The 18,021-nt window shown below is 36.7% G+C and overlaps 3 protein-coding genes across 3 annotated transcripts; all 3 read right to left on the bottom strand.

Annotated features, from left to right (window-relative positions):
• Position 1: 1 nt before the first annotated feature.
• On the bottom strand, positions 2-8,218 carry sh3bp1 (SH3-domain binding protein 1). Its single transcript, XM_056771510.1, has 18 exons — positions 8,016-8,218; positions 6,137-6,179; positions 5,708-5,812; positions 4,792-4,868; positions 4,515-4,626; positions 4,356-4,432; positions 3,807-3,894; positions 3,277-3,345; positions 3,087-3,177; positions 2,751-2,887; positions 2,479-2,590; positions 2,226-2,307; positions 2,050-2,130; positions 1,761-1,874; positions 1,575-1,672; positions 1,320-1,464; positions 939-1,216; positions 2-863 (listed from the first exon to the last, which is right to left on the bottom strand). Exons 1-18 carry the CDS (start codon positions 8,060-8,062, stop codon positions 577-579), a joined length of 2,043 nt encoding a protein of 680 aa, XP_056627488.1. The 5' UTR covers positions 8,063-8,218; the 3' UTR covers positions 2-576.
• A 1,345-nt stretch (positions 8,219-9,563) lies between these two features.
• On the bottom strand, positions 9,564-13,159 carry pdap1a (pdgfa associated protein 1a). Its single transcript, XM_056771355.1, has 6 exons — positions 12,944-13,159; positions 12,534-12,616; positions 12,344-12,412; positions 11,544-11,668; positions 11,305-11,456; positions 9,564-10,970 (listed from the first exon to the last, which is right to left on the bottom strand). Exons 1-6 carry the CDS (start codon positions 12,954-12,956, stop codon positions 10,936-10,938), a joined length of 477 nt encoding a protein of 158 aa, XP_056627333.1. The 5' UTR covers positions 12,957-13,159; the 3' UTR covers positions 9,564-10,935.
• Positions 13,160-13,910: 751 nt separating this feature from the next.
• On the bottom strand, positions 13,911-15,606 carry slc16a8 (solute carrier family 16 member 8). The gene is made up of 4 exons (XM_056772042.1): positions 15,390-15,606; positions 15,161-15,304; positions 14,166-14,999; positions 13,911-14,095 (listed from the first exon to the last, which is right to left on the bottom strand). Exons 1-4 carry the CDS (start codon positions 15,604-15,606, stop codon positions 13,911-13,913), a joined length of 1,380 nt encoding a protein of 459 aa, XP_056628020.1.
• Positions 15,607-18,021: the final 2,415 nt, after the last annotated feature.

Raw genomic sequence — 18,021 nt, 5'->3', positions numbered from 1 at the left:
CTGTCAGTGTCATCATTTCTTTTATTGAACGATAAATATCTTCGGATCAACATTATATTTATGAATATTTTTTGACCCACACCAGCGTTTGTCAATGTAATATGAAAATATGATTAAATATGAATATTCATTTTGTTCAAATTTTTGTCATGTTGAAATCTCCATTCCCTTAATCACACGATATATGTACAAGCTGTACGTATGTGCGGTTTTGCACAACATTTTTACAACATAGCAATGTATGTTACCATTTTCATTAAACGTTTTCATTAAACAATGTCAGCTCTGAAACGTTTTTGTTGAAAAGTGTGAACTTGCTAAGCCGCGTACATAAATAGCAAGCATAAAGTTTCTCTGTTGTGTATTTTTATCTGTCAGCCTTTACAAAACCAGATCATCAAACACCAGATGAAGATCAGTGTTAAAAAAAGACTGCACAGTTGAAAGCATAAGCCAGTAAATACTGCACCTGATGACACAGAATCCAATATAAACTGTTACAAGATTGAGCTTAATTGATCAAAGCAGTGGGTTTTATAAGTTCAGTTTTCAGTTGTTAACTTTCCTTTTTAAGACTTACTGAGCTGGAAAGGAAAGCTGCTTGTTAAGTGCCTGGGGTGGTTGAGGAGGAGGGACTTTGGGTCTTCTGCCTTGCGGTTTCTTTTGTGATCCAGCCTCAGGCAACATGGGCAGTGAAGTTTGGGTGGTTTCGGGCTTGACTGAAGGCAGCGGTTGTATCTCAGAGACTCGGGGGAGAGGAACGGGGAAAACTCTGTTTTGGTTTGATGGGAAAGCTCCCGTCTGGTTCACAAGAGGACCTTTACTGGGGTTTTGTGGCTTTTGCTGAACGAAGGACCTCCTTGCTGTAATTAAAAGTAGGGATGTAAAATGTAGCTTTCCTTGAGAAAGCTTTTAAAAATCTATAAACAGCAACTTACGTTTGTAAGGAGTTGTGATCTTCAACACAGGCTCCTTAGACGGAGCTGGAGGGTCCTGGGTGCCCTCTGATTGGGTGGAGCTCTGTGTCCTGGCGTGGGATTGGTTATTGGGCGGGGCAGGTGCTGCAGCGTACCGGGGGACCGGAGAAGGGTTGTAATTTTGCAGAGATATCTGAGCGACTGGATTAGAATTGTTGTTCTCCCAAAAAACAGCATCACGGTTCATCTGAGAAGGTTTGACAGCTTGCGTCAAACCAAAGTCATCAAATGAGGCCGAGCTGAAATAAGAAAATGAGGCTTTAAAAATAAGACATTCCAATTTTATTTTGGTTTTATTTGGTTTGGTTGGTGATTTGTAAACCACAGAAGAACATTCGGTACCTGTCTGTTTTTACGAGGGAAGCTCGGTTGGACAGAGAGGGGGAAGGTGTAGAGACGCTATCTGAAAGAATCCTATGAGACGATGCTGGAATTATGTCTTGCAAAACTGAGCTTGAAATTGGCTCTGGGATCTGAAAATCTGCATCTGAAAAACAAATTGTTAAGTGTCTGGGGTGGTTGAGGAGGAGGGACTGCTATTGCTGTGCTTTGTCATGAAAACACACAGCAATTGACCAATCAGCATTGTTTCAGTACCTTCAGGGAAGAGGCTCTTGCAATTCTGAATAAGAGGCTCTATGATAGTCACCACTTGCACAGAAGAGGCAGACGCCATGTCTAGCAATGAAGTTTCTCTAAAATAGAAAAAAATCTAAGGAGATTAGTAGCAAAATTGAGTAATCCAGGTCATATTGCAATTGAGAAAATTGTGGTTACACTGACCCTTCACAGCGGGGCCACAGTAGATTAGGCCCTAACACTATTGCAATGTTACTAGGTGTCATCTTATTCACTGCTTGATATTCGGACAAGTGTGACAGAAACTGCACAAGGTATCTGACAGAGAGTGAGAGAAGGTTTTGGTAAATAGAGTGCCACGGGATAACGACTATTTCTGTATTAACAAATGCGTTTAGTTCTTTTGCAAACGATTACGTTTGACACCCGTAGTACATTGAACAGATCGTACATTTGTATGGCAAGATCAAAATGAGTAAGATATACACTATACCTGAGGTTGTTATAGTTTTCTGTGGGAAGCTTTTGCAACGTCTCCCGCAGCAGATTAAGTTTTTCCTCTGGCTCTTTTTCTCTAACAACAACAAAAATGATCAAGACAATTAATAGTTTAATCTCAGTTTTTTACTTGTATCTCTTAAAAAAAGAACACATAAACTACAAACTTACGCTGCGGCCCTGAACCAGTCATTATAAAGTTCAAATGTCATGAGCGGCTCAGGTAACTCTCTCAAATAACATTTAAAAGCCCCTGCAAAAGAAAGCAGAACAGTTTGTTTCGTCACCTCACCACACTTGCAACTACATTCTTGTAACCTCTAATGCTCTTCATGCACTGGTCCAGTTGTCATTTTATTGTAATTGAATAATAAACTAATAAATCACAAACATGGAAAAGCAAATGAATGAAGTGAAGTGCCACCTGCTACTGCATGAGGGTCGGAGCTAAACTCATTTTGGTCGACCGTCCCTGCTTCCAGACAGTTCTTCAGTTTTTTCACAATAGATGCACCAGCTGCTAGCCTGAACAACCCCTAGAGGTGTGTGAGTTTTTAAGAGAGATAGTGAGAGTAAAATATGAAATAAAGGCCATGCAGTAATGTGGGTGTGTAGTCGTGCGAGTGGGTGCGGATGTGTGTTTGAGGTCAACTGAGTTAAATACGCGTGTGTGGGAAGCTAAAACCATACATGTACCTCTTCTCTGAGTCCTGTACGCATTAGCATGCTCACGCACTCCTCAATTGGTACAGCGATCTTTTGATCACAATTCTGAAGATGTGACAGCAGAGGTTCTCCAAATACCCTTTTTTCAGATAAAGTCACTTGAGGTTCTGTGTTTAAATAAACAAACAAACACTTCATTGCAATGCTGCTATGGGTGTCACATTATACTAGTATTGACAATAACCATAATATTAAAAACCATGAATGAGGATATATTGTGTTAATACTACACATACTGTATGATAATATTGTAGGCTATGTATAGATGGTTAGGTGTTTGGATGACACGCTTTGTCCTCTGCTTACCTGTGTAGCTGTGGCTCTCTTTCAATTCAGATATGTTTCTCTCCAAAAATTCACAAGAGGCCTTGTGATATTCAGCTTGTAGCTCCAGCAGCTGTAAGAAAATTTGAGAGGTTAAGATTTGTTTGTCTTTTCTTGAGATAAACGGTTTGAGGTCTGTTGAGATACGTCTGTGTGGAGTATAGAAACTCACGCGAATGAAGTAGCTGGCATACTCATCCTCTTTAGTAGCAAAATGGTAAAGGTCTGCAGAATACTGATCCTGGAAGAAAAAAACTATTTTAATGTTTATTATCCAGTATATTTCATAAAAAAATTGGTTTCATGTAAAATATAACCTTATCATTTTCATAGTAAAATTAAATAAAGATTTGTTTAGACGTAATTTTTACAATACATCAATGCATACCTGATGCAGTGTATGGATACTATAAAATAGCACATTATGTTGCCATTTGGAAATCATTTGAGACAGATTTTAATCCTTGTCATCTTTATTAGCACATTGTCCCAATGTGTCAAAACATTTGCAGTTACTAGACACTACCCTAAAACTTAAAAATCATTTTGCAATCTAGTAAATATACCTTTAAAAAAGGTAGTCTAAATCAGAAAGATGTAATTAAGTTTCATTGTTCTGGTTTGGTGAAAACGACTGATAAATAAGTCAACTTTGCTGAAAAATATCTCTGCAGTAACAAGGTTTAAGAACGCTTTGTTAACCTTGATAGACTCCAGTCTTCTCCAGGCCTCCTCTACATCTTCTCTGAGACCGTCCTGTTTGGCCTGTGGACCTGTGCTGGCTTGAGATCTAAAAATGAAAGGGCACGGGTAAAAACATTTGTACAGAGTTTTACGTAATGTCATAAGAATCTGTATTATTACGAAGGTTTTCTGTTTTATTAACAGATTTACAATTTTTTTTAAATATGGTCAAAAACTGTAAAATGACAGAAAATACAGGAAATTTATAAGAAAACAGGAAAACATGCAATTGTTTTATTTTTACGGTATGTTTCTGCTATGTTTTATTTTAGGTTTATCTACACTATTTTTTTATTTCAAAAACCATCAATTTACTGAATAAAACACTGTAAATTTACAAGAAAAACTGGGAAAAACATGTTATTTTACTGGAAATATTTTACGGAATGTTTCCTGCAACCCAGCTGCCAGATATTTTTCGTTTTCTTTACTGGACATTTTTACAGTGGATGATAAACATAGAATTTGACTTATTGTCTGGTCATGTAATACGGATAAAATATTCACCTGCCACGTGCATTATTCCAGTCTGTCGTAAGTTTAGCAAACTGTTTCTTGTTTTTCAAGATTTCTGGCAGGTCTTCCTGAATAGACAACAGTGATAAAGACCATTAACAGAGAGTGTTTCAGTTCATATGTTCTGTTTAGTAGGAATTTAAACTGTACCTCACTGAGCTTATTAAGAGGCACTAAAACCTCCTTCTCCAACTTCATCTCAAAGTCAGCCAAAGTCCGTGCCAGAAAATTTTGCATAAAACAGCACATTTCTAGAACTTTTCTGCAGGAAGGCAAAACACAAGGGTGTGTTCAGAAACTTGATCTTTTTATTTACAGAACATGATGGTTTTATTTCCAATGTATCTGTGCTATACTGTGCCTTCATTTCTTGCTGGTGTAAAGTTTTTCACAAACTAAAATGACTTAAGAGTACGGGAATACTTGCCTAATAGAGGATTCACCATCAAAATCTTTAAAGCTCTCAGCCATACTGACAGAAAGCATCATGAGAGGTAACTTTTTCTGAAAAGAAAGAAAACTATAAATTCAAAAGTCAGTTATGATAATTATAAACTCCTATATGGTATTTTTTTGATACTTCCACTTCTCTGGTGGTTAATTTTCTTAGTTTACATGTACATTATAGATACGGAACAAGACAAGAACAATGCAACATGAATGCATGTTACACGAACAGAAGAGAACTGAAAAAAGAAGGATGCAAATTTTTCTAGATTTACACTTCTTAAAGGGGATAGTTCACCATTTCATTTATTCACTCTAATGTCAATCCAAACCTATATGACTTTCTTCTGCAGAATCCAAATGAAGATTTGTTGAAGAACGTTGATAACCAAACAACACTGGACCATTTCTCAAAACATCTTTTTTGTGTGTTTCACAGAATTGTCATGCACATTTTATAAACCACATGAAGGTGAATAGATGACAGCAGTTTTTATTTTGGGGTGAACTATCCATTTAAAGAAATTGGTACATTTCGAGGAGTGAAAGGAAAATGAAAGTGTATTTTGCACTTCGGAAAAGCAGCCAAATCTCACTTCTGTTCACTACAGATCAATAACTCCAGACACACACTTACACATACGGCTCAGATTCAGACAGATTTTGTGACTATCCATAATCTCTCAAGCAATTTCAAACTTGTTTTCTTTAAAATAATTGTCAACCAGTCAGTACTGGAAGAAATCCCACCTAAGTTCCATGTAAAAGATACTTCCTTGCCACAGCACTTCATAACTTGACCCTTTCATTTATCTTCTTGAATGTTACTTAGTTCTCATCTATAGTGTGTTCTGTCCCAACACATTTAGAATTCATGATTTAATAAATGAGTTTACCATTCGTCGATCTGGGTCCAGTCCCTGTTGACTCTGGAGGCAGCCTACCAGCTTCTTATGGATGATCTGGGCAGCTTTTCTGGCAGGCTCCACACGCTGTTCCACCTTGAAGCAAAAAGATTAAACATTAAGTTACAGGACATTGGATTTACGCAGGCATACGTAGTTGTTTAGTAAAGGTAATAAAGTTAAAATGATTGGTCACCCAAATAATAGTTTTGAATCAATTACTCACCCTCATGTCATTTCATAACTGTATGACACCATTGCATAGACATAAAACCTGATTTCTCAAAACATCCTCTTTTGTGTACACTGATGTTAGAGTCATATACCGGTTTTGGACAGCATGAGGGTGAATAAATGATGACAGTCATTTTGGTTGACCATAATTTGAGGTGTTCAGGTATAAATGTGAAAATAACTTACCAAAACCAGATCATCTGATAGAAGATCAGTTGCATCTTGTGACCTGCAGAGCAGAAGCAAGTATTATGTTAAAGATGACACACCAAAATAGCTCTATACTAAAGGGGTTACATCCACAAATACTTTTTCTCTAGATGCTCTATTCCTTTATCACATTTATTTTTTTTCCCACAGTAGCCTCACTCTACTGAGGTTTAATAAGATATCTCTTCTGAGCTTTAATGAGACCCGCAGTGTTTCTCAAACAAGTTTTTTAATATGACACTACATTGTTTTTGACATGCATTTTATTTGTAGATTGTCAAATGAAATGAAATGATTTAATATCTGATCTGTGATTTGCAGTCTTTGTATAATTTTAATGTTTATCTTCCTGAGCAAGACCACTGACCATGATTTATTATTAGAAAAGAAGTATTAGACAAAAATATATTAAAAACTATGGCACTCCATTCACAAACTCTCTTGACATCTTGAGTGAGTCGGTGAGAAAACAGGACCTTGACCATGTTGCCAAACGTGAATTAGAGAGTCAGTCTTCTGCAGAAAATAGACTGATACGAGTAGACGGGAAGTGGACCATAAGCTCAAAATAATTCTAGACGTACTCTCTCCTTTATCATAGCAATCCAATGCGCTTAAAAATCATGTAGCTTAATTTACCGTATATGATTTGACTAAATGCAACGTTTCTAAAAGTATCCAAGTGCACAAAAACATTTAAACACTTTTTGTGTCACAGCTAAGCTGTTGTAGGAGCAAATGTGAGTCTAAATAATATTGCACAAGTTATTTGACACTCTTACAGTCCACAGATAATATATTAATTTAAGGATTAAGGCCTTTCAGTATTTTGAATGGCACAGCCGAAATGTGTATTGTATTGTTAGACAAGCTTTGTATCACATGTGGCCTACGTTGTTAGCTTCAAACGTCACATTAAGAGTTCAATGTGGTAGTGTATCTCCCCTGCTCTGTGTTAAGGGTGAAGAATAATAAATATCCTGTTAACCTCGTATCATGTCAGTGTGGGTTGCAAAACTAAAATTTTGTTGCGTCCTTGCACAGCTTCCTTTGAGACAATTACATTGTATATTCAATAGATGTAGAGTCGGTGACTTCTCAATAATAATATTACAATATTACATACATATTACCTTAAAGATAAAGAGAATGTATTTTTTTTGTTCAGTGACACAACTTGCCCCACTAGATGTGTAAACAAACAATTCCAAATTAACATCATTTGCTATGTAACAGTATAAACATTCATGATATTTTAATGTACTGAAACCGTGTTTAACAACCAACAATTCATAAAAATTTTGTGTGCTTTTTTTATCATGAAAAACATTTGTCAATGTTCTTCTCGAGCATCTTTTGACAGCCATATGGGCCTTTTTTAGATTAGAAGTGTGAACGCCATTCACAATGCACACAAGAGCCATAGATATCAAAGAGATATGCAAAAACCTATGATGCACATTTTTTGTATGACATTGTTTTGGCAGTGAAAAGGCCTTAGCACTTCCCCTCATGTTGAAACAAATAACAGGAGAGAAACCGGTATCAGTGTAGCAATGTAATAACAGTTGAATCAAACTAAAAACAAGTCATGCGATTAATTTCAGACTGACATCACAAATGCTGAGACACAACAATAAACTAAAACAGTTGAGCAACATCCACAGAATGTGAAATCAATAAAAATATTGCTACATTGCCCAGAAGGTTTAGTCGTATGAATCTAGGAATACAATGTTTTAATATTCCTATTCTTTGAATTCATTAAAACACAAGTTGAAACATCACGTACTGTAACGCTGTAACATACAACAACACGAACATGGTCTAAAAATCAACACATGAAAGTACTTACTTCCCCCCATTTCCAAACTGTTTTAAAATGTTAAACTGCTTGAGCATGATTGTGAAGATTCTGTCGTCTTTATAGTCCCTTTATGTTAACAAGCAGGTCAAAAAGATTGCTGTTTCATTTCATGGAGATTATTGCTGTCAGAATTGAACGAACAAGCCAAGTCATTCAGACTTGTTACAGCAACCGTTTCAAGTTGACGGCTGTTGTGCACACACCTCATCAAGTCAGAGAAAGAGGAAGTTACCAAATGCATGAGAGGAAAGGCATTTTCATATCACACTGAGAGAGTCATGCCGGTTTCTCTGGCCACAGAGACAACTGAAATAGATCAACTTTTTAAGGGTGCAGTACAGAACCTGATTTGATGTTTTTGTGGCTTATTAAACACAATTCTTTAACGATAATAAAATAATAAAACAAACACTTATTGACCTTTATTATTAACTAATTCATAAAATATTGCTACAAAATGAGATTTTTTATTTAAATCAAAGTTATCAAGGAATCAGTCATTCTTGATCACCTAAAAGGGTCCCTTTCAATGTCTGTTTCTGTATGGTATTTTGCTCTGTAGGTCTACACATTTTGTATATTTGGGCCTTTCTTGTAAAATTGTCACGTTATTTCCTTGATGGTTTTTATAACTAGTTGTGAATGCTGCAGCATTAAAGCATATAAATTGAATAAAAGTACCAAAAGTAACCATTTGGCATGCTGTTATGCAGTATTTATTCAAATAAATGTACTTCATAAGGGTGTGCATTTATCAGGATGTGAGAGGTGAAAGGGGAAATAATTTTCTATCTAATGCGTGTCTTCACAAAATTGCTTTGGGAACACCGTGTGGTGAGGATTATGAACTGAAACCGACGTGTAAACGCTCAAAAAAGCGTAGATGGCGCCTCCTACAGGGGTCCGTGGCAACAACAACCGTAAACCATTTTAATGGGTATTTCATCCTCATGTGTTCAAAAACCTGTAAATGACTCTTTTCTTTGTATAACATAATATTTTGAGATACCTCTCGGATGTTTTGTTTTCATAAAATGAAATCCGTTGCTCAGTGTTGTTGAGTTATGAACATTCTTCAAAATATCTCGTGTTCTGCAAGAAAGTCATTCATGTTTGGAAAGGATTTTCATATTTCAGTGAACTATACCACACATAATGGCTGGATAATATTGTCGCCCAATGCATTAAGTTTCTAGAATCCTTGTGACCATTTATTTTCTCGTTATTGTCAACAGCACTGTAGGAATAGCATGGTAATGTTTACATTCACCATTAAATGTTTTTTATTGTATTTGTCCCTTAAGCATTATAAACCATAAACAGATTGTTATACATAATCTGTTTGCAATTATACCCAATGTTGCATTATTTCTCTCGAACACTTCCAATACCTTAGGGCAAAATCCAGCAGTCTTTTGGATGAAAAGAAAACAGACTTCACTGTATTTCAAAGAATTGTGATTCCATAAGTGAAAATGTTTCAAAAAGTAACAAAATGATTTGAATTGTATGCAATTAAAGGTCAAAGAGAAAACATTAATTCATCAATGTATTTATTTGTATACAACAATTTCAAATAAACAATTCATCCGATTTCCTAATTACACCCCATGTAAATAATCGTTTCAATATTGGTGAATGCTTTACAAATGTTAAAACTGTTTGTAAATAATTGTGTTTAAGAGCTAAAGAAAATGTTGCACCATCAGCATTAATATTGCTTTCCTGAATGGTAAAGGCAAGTCAGGCTAATGCATAAAACAATGTGAGGACACACCAGTGGGCCTGGTAATGACAAAAACAATCATCTTAGTAAAAGACAAATGTAAAACCCCTGAGTGACGGGGCATTACAGAGATTACATGGCGAGTACTCTTCCCTGTTATTTATAAAGAACATGCAAGAATTCAGTCATGTGTGGTGATGCAGATCATTTAATACTGGTGTATTGGTACTCCTTTCACTATGCATTGTTTCAGGTTATTTTGCATTGTTCTCTGCATTTAAAAAACATTTAAAGGAATAGTTCACCTTCCAAATTAAAATCCTGTCATTATTTACACAGCCTCTTGTCATTTCAAACCTGTGTGACATTCTTCTGCAGAACACAAAAGATATTTGATATAAAAATGTTGGTAACAGAAAACCATTGGGCCCCATTGACTTGTATTGGTTTTGTGTCCATACAACAAAAAGTCAATGCTAAGCGATGGTTTATGGTTACTAACATTTTTCAAAATATCTTTTATGTTTTGCAGAAGGGAGAAAATCAAACAGATCTGACAACAGTGCGAGTGAATGAAGACATTTTGAAGGTAAACTATTTCTTAAAATTTTAGAGTTGCAACCTGCAGCGCTAGGTTACAACAAGCATGCCCCGATTACACAAGTAACAAACAAAAAACTACTATTACCATGAAGTGCAGAACAATACGGCTGTTTTCACTGAAATAAATGAGGCCACAAAGATAGACATAAAGGCATAATCTAAATGCTAAATATCTGGCTAGTGTTTCACTGTTCTGCATTAACCCATATCCTGCTGCATCAATCTCCCTATCAGAACAGAACATGGATAAGCCTACCTCAATTTTCCATAATATCTCAATTTAATGTAATGATGATAACATAACAGAAATGCAGAAATTAAGAATAACGTCCAGCAGCGTTAGAATCTGAGCACAGTGAATGTGTCAGAGGAGGAATGGGGTGAGAAAAGCTGAAATATAAGATACCCAACAAGCTCCAACACCATGCGTCTAGTCCTGATCACTTCCTATAAACATCCAAATCCCCCTCTACCGAAGGAGAAATGTATGGATACCCCTGAGCTGTATCCTCCAACCAACTAGACCCCACACCACCCTACACCCCCTGAAATTCCCTGCCATGTGGAGTGGATGTCAGGCTAGCGTTTAGATTTCGTGTCTTGTACTTCTTTATCTGAAAAATATTAAAAACAAGTTACTCTTAATAACAATTGCCAAAAGTAGTATTGCCAATGTAGTTAATGAATAGGTATGGCAAGCTATTTAAAAGTCATTTTGGGAAATTTCTTATTTATTGGCCTGACTTTTCCAAATACATGAATGTAAAAAGTTTACAATTTAGATGGTAAAGCATAAGGTAATTTATTAACATTATTTTAGAGTGATAAAACATTTCTAGCACATAGACCTACGATCAAGTCACTTTCTCATCTTAAAGGTTAACACTGATCCAGAAGGCTAAATACTTAAAAGCAACAACAGAACAAGTATTTGAAAAATCATCTCACCTTTCCTCAGCTCGTCTCTTTTTCGTGCTGCATCCTCTCTCTGCTTTTTGATAATGGCCAGTCTAGCAAGGTCTGCCTTGGCCTGATCTGTCTTCCCCTCTAGATGTAGCTTCATGTAGCGCTCCTTAGCCTTCTGCTTCTCAATCTCCTCCCTAAACGTATATAAAAACATTTAACCAAGACAGCAAAGAAATACAAATTCCTATAAGGTTCCCAATAACGCATGCCGCTTCATGTACCTTTCCCGACGTGAGAGCTCTTTAGGCTCACTGACATCTACTTCAGCAACTTTCTTGCTCTTCTGGGTGACCCGATTTGGATTTTCGATTTCAATTAATCCCTCTACACCTTTCCTTTTTTGTGGCTTTGAGGAAAAATTCAAACATTACAATTACAAAGGAGTTAGTTAACTAACATGTTCCACTAAGCCTTTGTAGTGTCATAAGTGGCACTGGGCAATATTGGCAATTCCATGGAAATGTTTACCTTAAGATGACAAACTAAAGTTTTGACCAAAGGTTTTCACTGTCAGATGTCAATGTTTGGTGGTTTAAATACCCAAGACATTTTTGTTTTAAAACCATAGTTTAGTCCAGTTAGAGGATTGTCACATCCACAAGTCCATATATTTTTCATAAATGGGAACATGATAGGTAAACTTAAAACTACTTGTGGTCTATGAAGAGCCATCCCCTCTCCTTCCATAGCCATGCATTTAAGCCCCTCTCTAAAAATAGAAAACTTGTCCATAGACTGATATTTTTCTGTGTCTCGACTTTATCAACAGGGCTTTAGTAAATAAGATGTATTTGATTCAAAATATTGGTAATAATTACTACATTCTCTGAGAATTTATATTTGAAGTTTAGACTTAAAAGGTAACATCAATAACGCTGGAATTGCCAATAAACCTGTGAACCAAATAAATGAAATCAAACACATATGATGGGATCAGGGCAAGTAAATTATAAGATAATGTTAAATTATAAGGTTATAATATTTGGGCGAGCTATTGCTTTAAATAAAACCTTAGTCATACCTCATCATCACTGCTGCTCTCCTCTTCAGATCCTGACGATTTTTCCCCTTCGGCTCCCTCGTTTTCCTCCTAAAACCCAGACACAAGAATCACACTTTATTAAAGAAATTTACAACAATCTAACTGAAGCTCAGGAAACGTCACCTCCGGTTACACCGGGTTGACAAATGACGAGCACTGGCACACTCACCAATTCTTTCTGAGCTCTCATCTGTCGATCAATCTCCTCGGGATTGCTAAACTGCTTCCCACGGCCCTTGTGGCCCTTTTTACCTGAGATGTGAAGTATATGATCCAAGTTATACACATATTAAAAATTGACAGCGTAGGAGCAACTATTTAAATCAATGACTACGGCCTTTAAACGTCAGCAGAGAAACCCGTGAGATCACATGTGGCTGCATGGCGTGCTAGCACTAGTTTACATGCTTCTCCAATCTCTCTTCATTATTATAAGAGACTGTGCCTATTAACAATGCCTTAAACGACATCAAGTGCCAGAAATTGTCATAGGTAACCATTACTAAAGTGATTTAGTTAGATAACGACTACAGCAGATTGTTTATAAAGGTAGAAAAGCGCCAAAGCCACGATACTCACCTCCTCGCGGCATTGTGATAACGCTAAAACTGGGACGGCGAAATCTCAAAGAAAAATATTAAATTGGGTTCTAAAACTGAATATATCTTCAGATAGTTAATTGCTGTATTACGACCTTTCAAACGAAAGTTTTAAAATTGATATATAAGGTAGCCTTGTCGAGTTAAATCGATCCCGTTGAGAGCACTGTTTGCCGCTTCCTTAGAGCGACGTCACAGGATCCACTCTTGATAATTGACAGCTGGTTTGACCAATCACGATTCGAAACTGTTGTAGACAGTTGGCGAATAAAAAGTTCTGTAACGTGCGTATGTTTTCTTGCTTGTTTCATTTTCTTTTTATTTACAAATGAATCACAACATATATTTTATATTTACATATACATAGATTCGAATATACAGAAATAAACCGCATTCCGTTGTTTACAGTTTCATTCATATTAAACACTCACAAATATGGAATAATACTTAAGAGTCCCGTGAAATTAAAAATACATGAAATATTTCATGAACTATTGCAGCGTTTATTGTAAATAGCGTATCAATGTTGATCATTCTGTTTTTAAAATGTGTGTGCCCTCATAATCTTTAGTTAAAGAACCAGTGAAATATGAAAGTCAAAATGCCTATTTTTTCATGAAATATTGCAGCGTTTTTTGTAAATAGTTTATCAATCTGTGTCATTCTCTTTTTAAAATTCGTGTGGCTTCATAATGTTTGTTAAAATCTGAAAATCCTTCCTGTAAAGACTATCCATCTTAATGACGTATGTAAAACGGCTTGGGCGGAGCATCCTTTAACTCCTCCCCTTCAATTGTCAGTCTGTTGCCAGTTCCACTTCAAAATGCAACGTCTGTTTTTATACATCCAATTAAATCGCAGAAAAGACGAAATCCATGCGTGAAAATGCGGAAGTAAAAACAATCGCAACTTCCGGTTCACGGGTACTTTAAAACTCTCGCAATTTCTTAGGGTTCATGCTGAATGCGATTGTTGTCTTCTTCAGCTTGATGCATCTGAGGTGAGTCTTTTCTTTTCTTTTGCTTAATGCAGCAGAATGACGCAAGGGCAAGAAATACTCCAGCCGTGATCTGTTCACCCCCAGCCATGTAAAAAATAAGTTCATAGTTCTTGTAGGCGTCCACCAAATAACCTGTGGAAAATGAATAATGAAAAATTAAATCACTTCACAGTTGATGCATGTTGTTTGATTCATAACTCACCAGCAGAGGGAGGTCCGATCAGCACAGCCACTGCCTCAATAAGGAGCACCAACCCAAGTGCACTTGAGAAACTGCTTGTCCCAACAATCCCCATGAGCACTTCAAATTGTAGAGCACCCACCATCCCATAGGAGAGTCCAAAAAATGCACAGAATATAACAAGCCCCTTGTAATCGGTGTATGTGGCTGAACAAACATCTGTCAGGCCGTTGAAAAGCAAGGCAATGCTGAAGAAATATGGCATCTTGGGTCGGACCCATTTTAAACCAGCCACTACGCCACATGTGGGTCGTGCAAAGATGTCAATAAATCCTATAATAGATAACAAAAAGGCAGCATCCTGGTCAGGCACTCCTTGGTCCTTAGCATAGTTGACTAAGAGGATAGTTGGAACAAACAGGCCAAGAACAACTATAAATTTTGCTATGATATAGATAATAAGCCCTCTGTCACGTAGTACACCTAAGTCCAACAGCTTCTTTTTCCTGGGCCTTCCTTCATTATTATTTTCACTCTCTTGTCCAGCCTTCGGTGGCATCATTTCTTTGAGCTCTTGGGAAAAGGCCTCTCCTTTGGCCCTCGTTTTTCTTTCTTTTCGTTGCAGGGGTCTCATGACTGCTCCACAGGTGCAGCAATTTAGTAGGAGACCGCCCATAATGAGAAAGCCTCCTCTCCATCCGTAGTGGTTCAGCAAAATCTGTCCTAATGGAGAAAGGACTGACAGGAATACGGGGCTTCCTGCTGCAGCCAGTCCGTTGGCCAATGGTCTGCGTTTGTCAAAATAAGACCCCAGCATTATCAGCGATGGCTGGAAGTTCAATGCTAGGCCGAGACCTTTGAAAAGACAAAAGCATTGTCTTTTACTTATTAAAATGAAAGCAACTATTAAACATTTTTAAATAGCATTTTTATGAATAAACTCAACTTTCAGTTGTTTATAGAATGTATAGAAATAATATTATAAAAATATACAATATAGACATATTTTTATTCACCTGTGATGACACCAGCAGTCAGGTAAAGCTGGGTAATGTTAGTAGTGAAAGATGCACTTATCATCCCTCCAGAGGCTAATAATCCGCCAACCAACATGACTGGACGACATCCAAATTTATTAACCATGATGCTGGATACTGGTCCTGGATGTGCATTAAGTCGTCTAGTTTTAATGGTTTCAAGATTTGAAAGGTTTTACAGATTAGCATTCGATACACTGTATTTTACCTGAGCCATAGAGCATGGCTAACATGATGGATGAAATCCAGGCTGTGTCACTGTATCCACAGTTAAAATCCTTCATCAGTTCTTTAAAATAAATACTTATAGCTTTTGGGAAAGCATAAGAGAAGCCAGTAATGACGAAACCTCCCAGCAGAACAGCCCAGCCCCAGCCACCGTCCGGAGGACGTACAGCCTCTCTATCCTCTACATTCATTCCCATGGTTGTTTATAACAATGTTAGGCCTGCAAAATGAAAGAAGTTAAAGAATAACCACACTTTTTGAAAGTGACTGTATGTCTCTTTCCAGTCCGTTGGCCACTGACCAACGTCTCAAAAAGTAGTTATCTGTAGGCAATTCTCTGCAGTTAAACGTGTTGTTTTCAGGTCTTTGTCACAGTACACAAAGGATGTTGATGCGTAGGCAGAGGCAACAAATGTCAAAAATGTACGTTTAGCCCGGAAGTACATTTATGGGCCAAACAGCAAACAATTTTTATCTATCACCAAATGTGTACTTAGTTTTGTCTAATGTATGATATTAAACATTCTCATTTAAGATTTTGATAGATTTGATTGTTCTGTCTGAACTGTAACAACTGACGTCACATCACATTCATTTCAACTGAATTCAAGTTTATTTGTATAGCACTATAGTGTTGCATTGATTCAAAGCAACTTTACATGAAAAAGAAAACACAACAGAGGAAATCTGACGGTTTAGTATAACCATGTTCTTATATGGCAGATGTCTTGCTGTAATTTAAATGTTTCATATTTTCAGAAAGATGTAGAATTTTGATAAATGACTGATTTGAAAGCATACCTTTAACAGGAGTGTGGATGATGTTTGATTCCTTTAAAACGCAGCAGTTATGGCTCTTACAGTGCGCATTCCTGTATTTTGATTCATAGCATTCCAGTTCAATTTTAGCACTTCAACTTGAGTACAATTTTGTTTGCGCACTCAAAACAGAAGTAAATTTCTTACCTGACCTGTTATATTCAACAGAAAAACAATTCAGGAAGATGTAAAAACTGGGCCTCCTTAGTGCTTCGTGTTATCAACCAAGCCCCATTGCGTCATGTATTTGAATTGTATGGGAAGATAATCTTCTTAATAAACCTTCTGGTAAACCTCCTGTTTCTTTTCCCTCCTACTAATGATCTGTTATGCCCACAAAGTCTCTTATTTATAGGAAACGCAGCAAAATATCTGTACAGAATAAGCAGAGCACTTCTTTGGTTTTTACATGTTTAAACATCAGAATAGCCTGTTGTGAAATAACATTTTCTTAAGACAAGCATAATAAGTAATCATTAAAGTTGTGGGGATTTGTAGAGAAAACTAAGGGTAATACAGGAACAAATGTATTTTTTGTAGGTTCAAATTTTTTTACAGAATGATATTCCACGTGATTTTTGTTGCAAATAACAGCCACACTTTAAATCAGTACAGAAAATCCTCATTATGGATTATTGAAACCAGAGTTAGGCAACCTTGGAAGTGTACGTGCCTCATATGAAAATCTTCCTAAATCTGCATGTGCATTTTTAAACCTTTGCAGCTCTTGGCTAATCTTACTCGTCAACCAAAGAAAGAGTGTAATTGTTTCCTGTGATTTAAATAAACATTCAGCAGCACATACGCATGGTGATTTTAGGATTGCTACGTAAGATCAAGATCAGTTACTGGTACCACGAAATTGAAGATTTGTTATAGCTGAGTAGATGTGAATAAAGAACTTGGCAAGAGAGATATGTTCTCATAAACATGCTGTAAGTGAGATTTAGCTACTTTAATGTAATACACATAAATGACTTATAAGAATTAAGTGAAATAAAAACACAGAGACAGAAAACACCATGCATACAGTATTTGAATGGGTCCTATGGCCCGAATATGCGTTTTTCTGTGTCTTTGGTGGACAGTAGTAAGTTGCCCATGCATGTATTAGACACGTAAAATTGCAAAAATTAAAGTGTCAGAACAAAAGATGCATTCTATCTTAAAGTGAATGATCACCCAGGCCTGTCTGAAAGGCCTCGTGTAATCACAGCCCCCCAAATCTACGTCTTGACCAAGACCACCCAAATGTATAAGTTATCCTGTCGGCACAATTCCTTTGTAACCTGATGTTCCAAATACGGTAAGAAGCGTTACGTTTTCGTAACATGCTTGCAGTATTCGACCAATCACTAGTCGCTGGTTAACTGGCCAATTATAGCACACTTCACTTTTCAGAGCTTTGTAAAAAATCTGCACGTTTCAGAGAGGCGGGGCAAAGAGGAGATACAAACATGCACAGTATGTGGAAAATACCGCTAAATTGTGTATACACATTGCATTTCATCTAAAACAAACTATAATATTCGTCATATGACCCCTTTAAAGGTGTTATGTGTACATTACAGGATCTGTTGACAGAAATTCTATATAATATACATGTCTTCAGAGGTGTATAAAGATCTTAAAAATGAAGCGTTGTGTTTTTATTACCTTAGAATGAGCTACAATATTTCTATATAGATACACCACGGGTCCCTTTGCCTGGAATTCGCCATGTTTTTTCTACAGTAGCCCTGCCTAAACGGACAAACTGCTCTACAGAGGGCGTTTTGTAAATATGTCGTTTG

Source organism: Triplophysa dalaica, chromosome 17 (assembly GCF_015846415.1).
Source record: "Triplophysa dalaica isolate WHDGS20190420 chromosome 17, ASM1584641v1, whole genome shotgun sequence".
NCBI lineage: Eukaryota > Metazoa > Chordata > Actinopteri > Cypriniformes > Nemacheilidae > Triplophysa > Triplophysa dalaica.
This window is presented reverse-complemented; position numbering and strand designations above follow the sequence as displayed.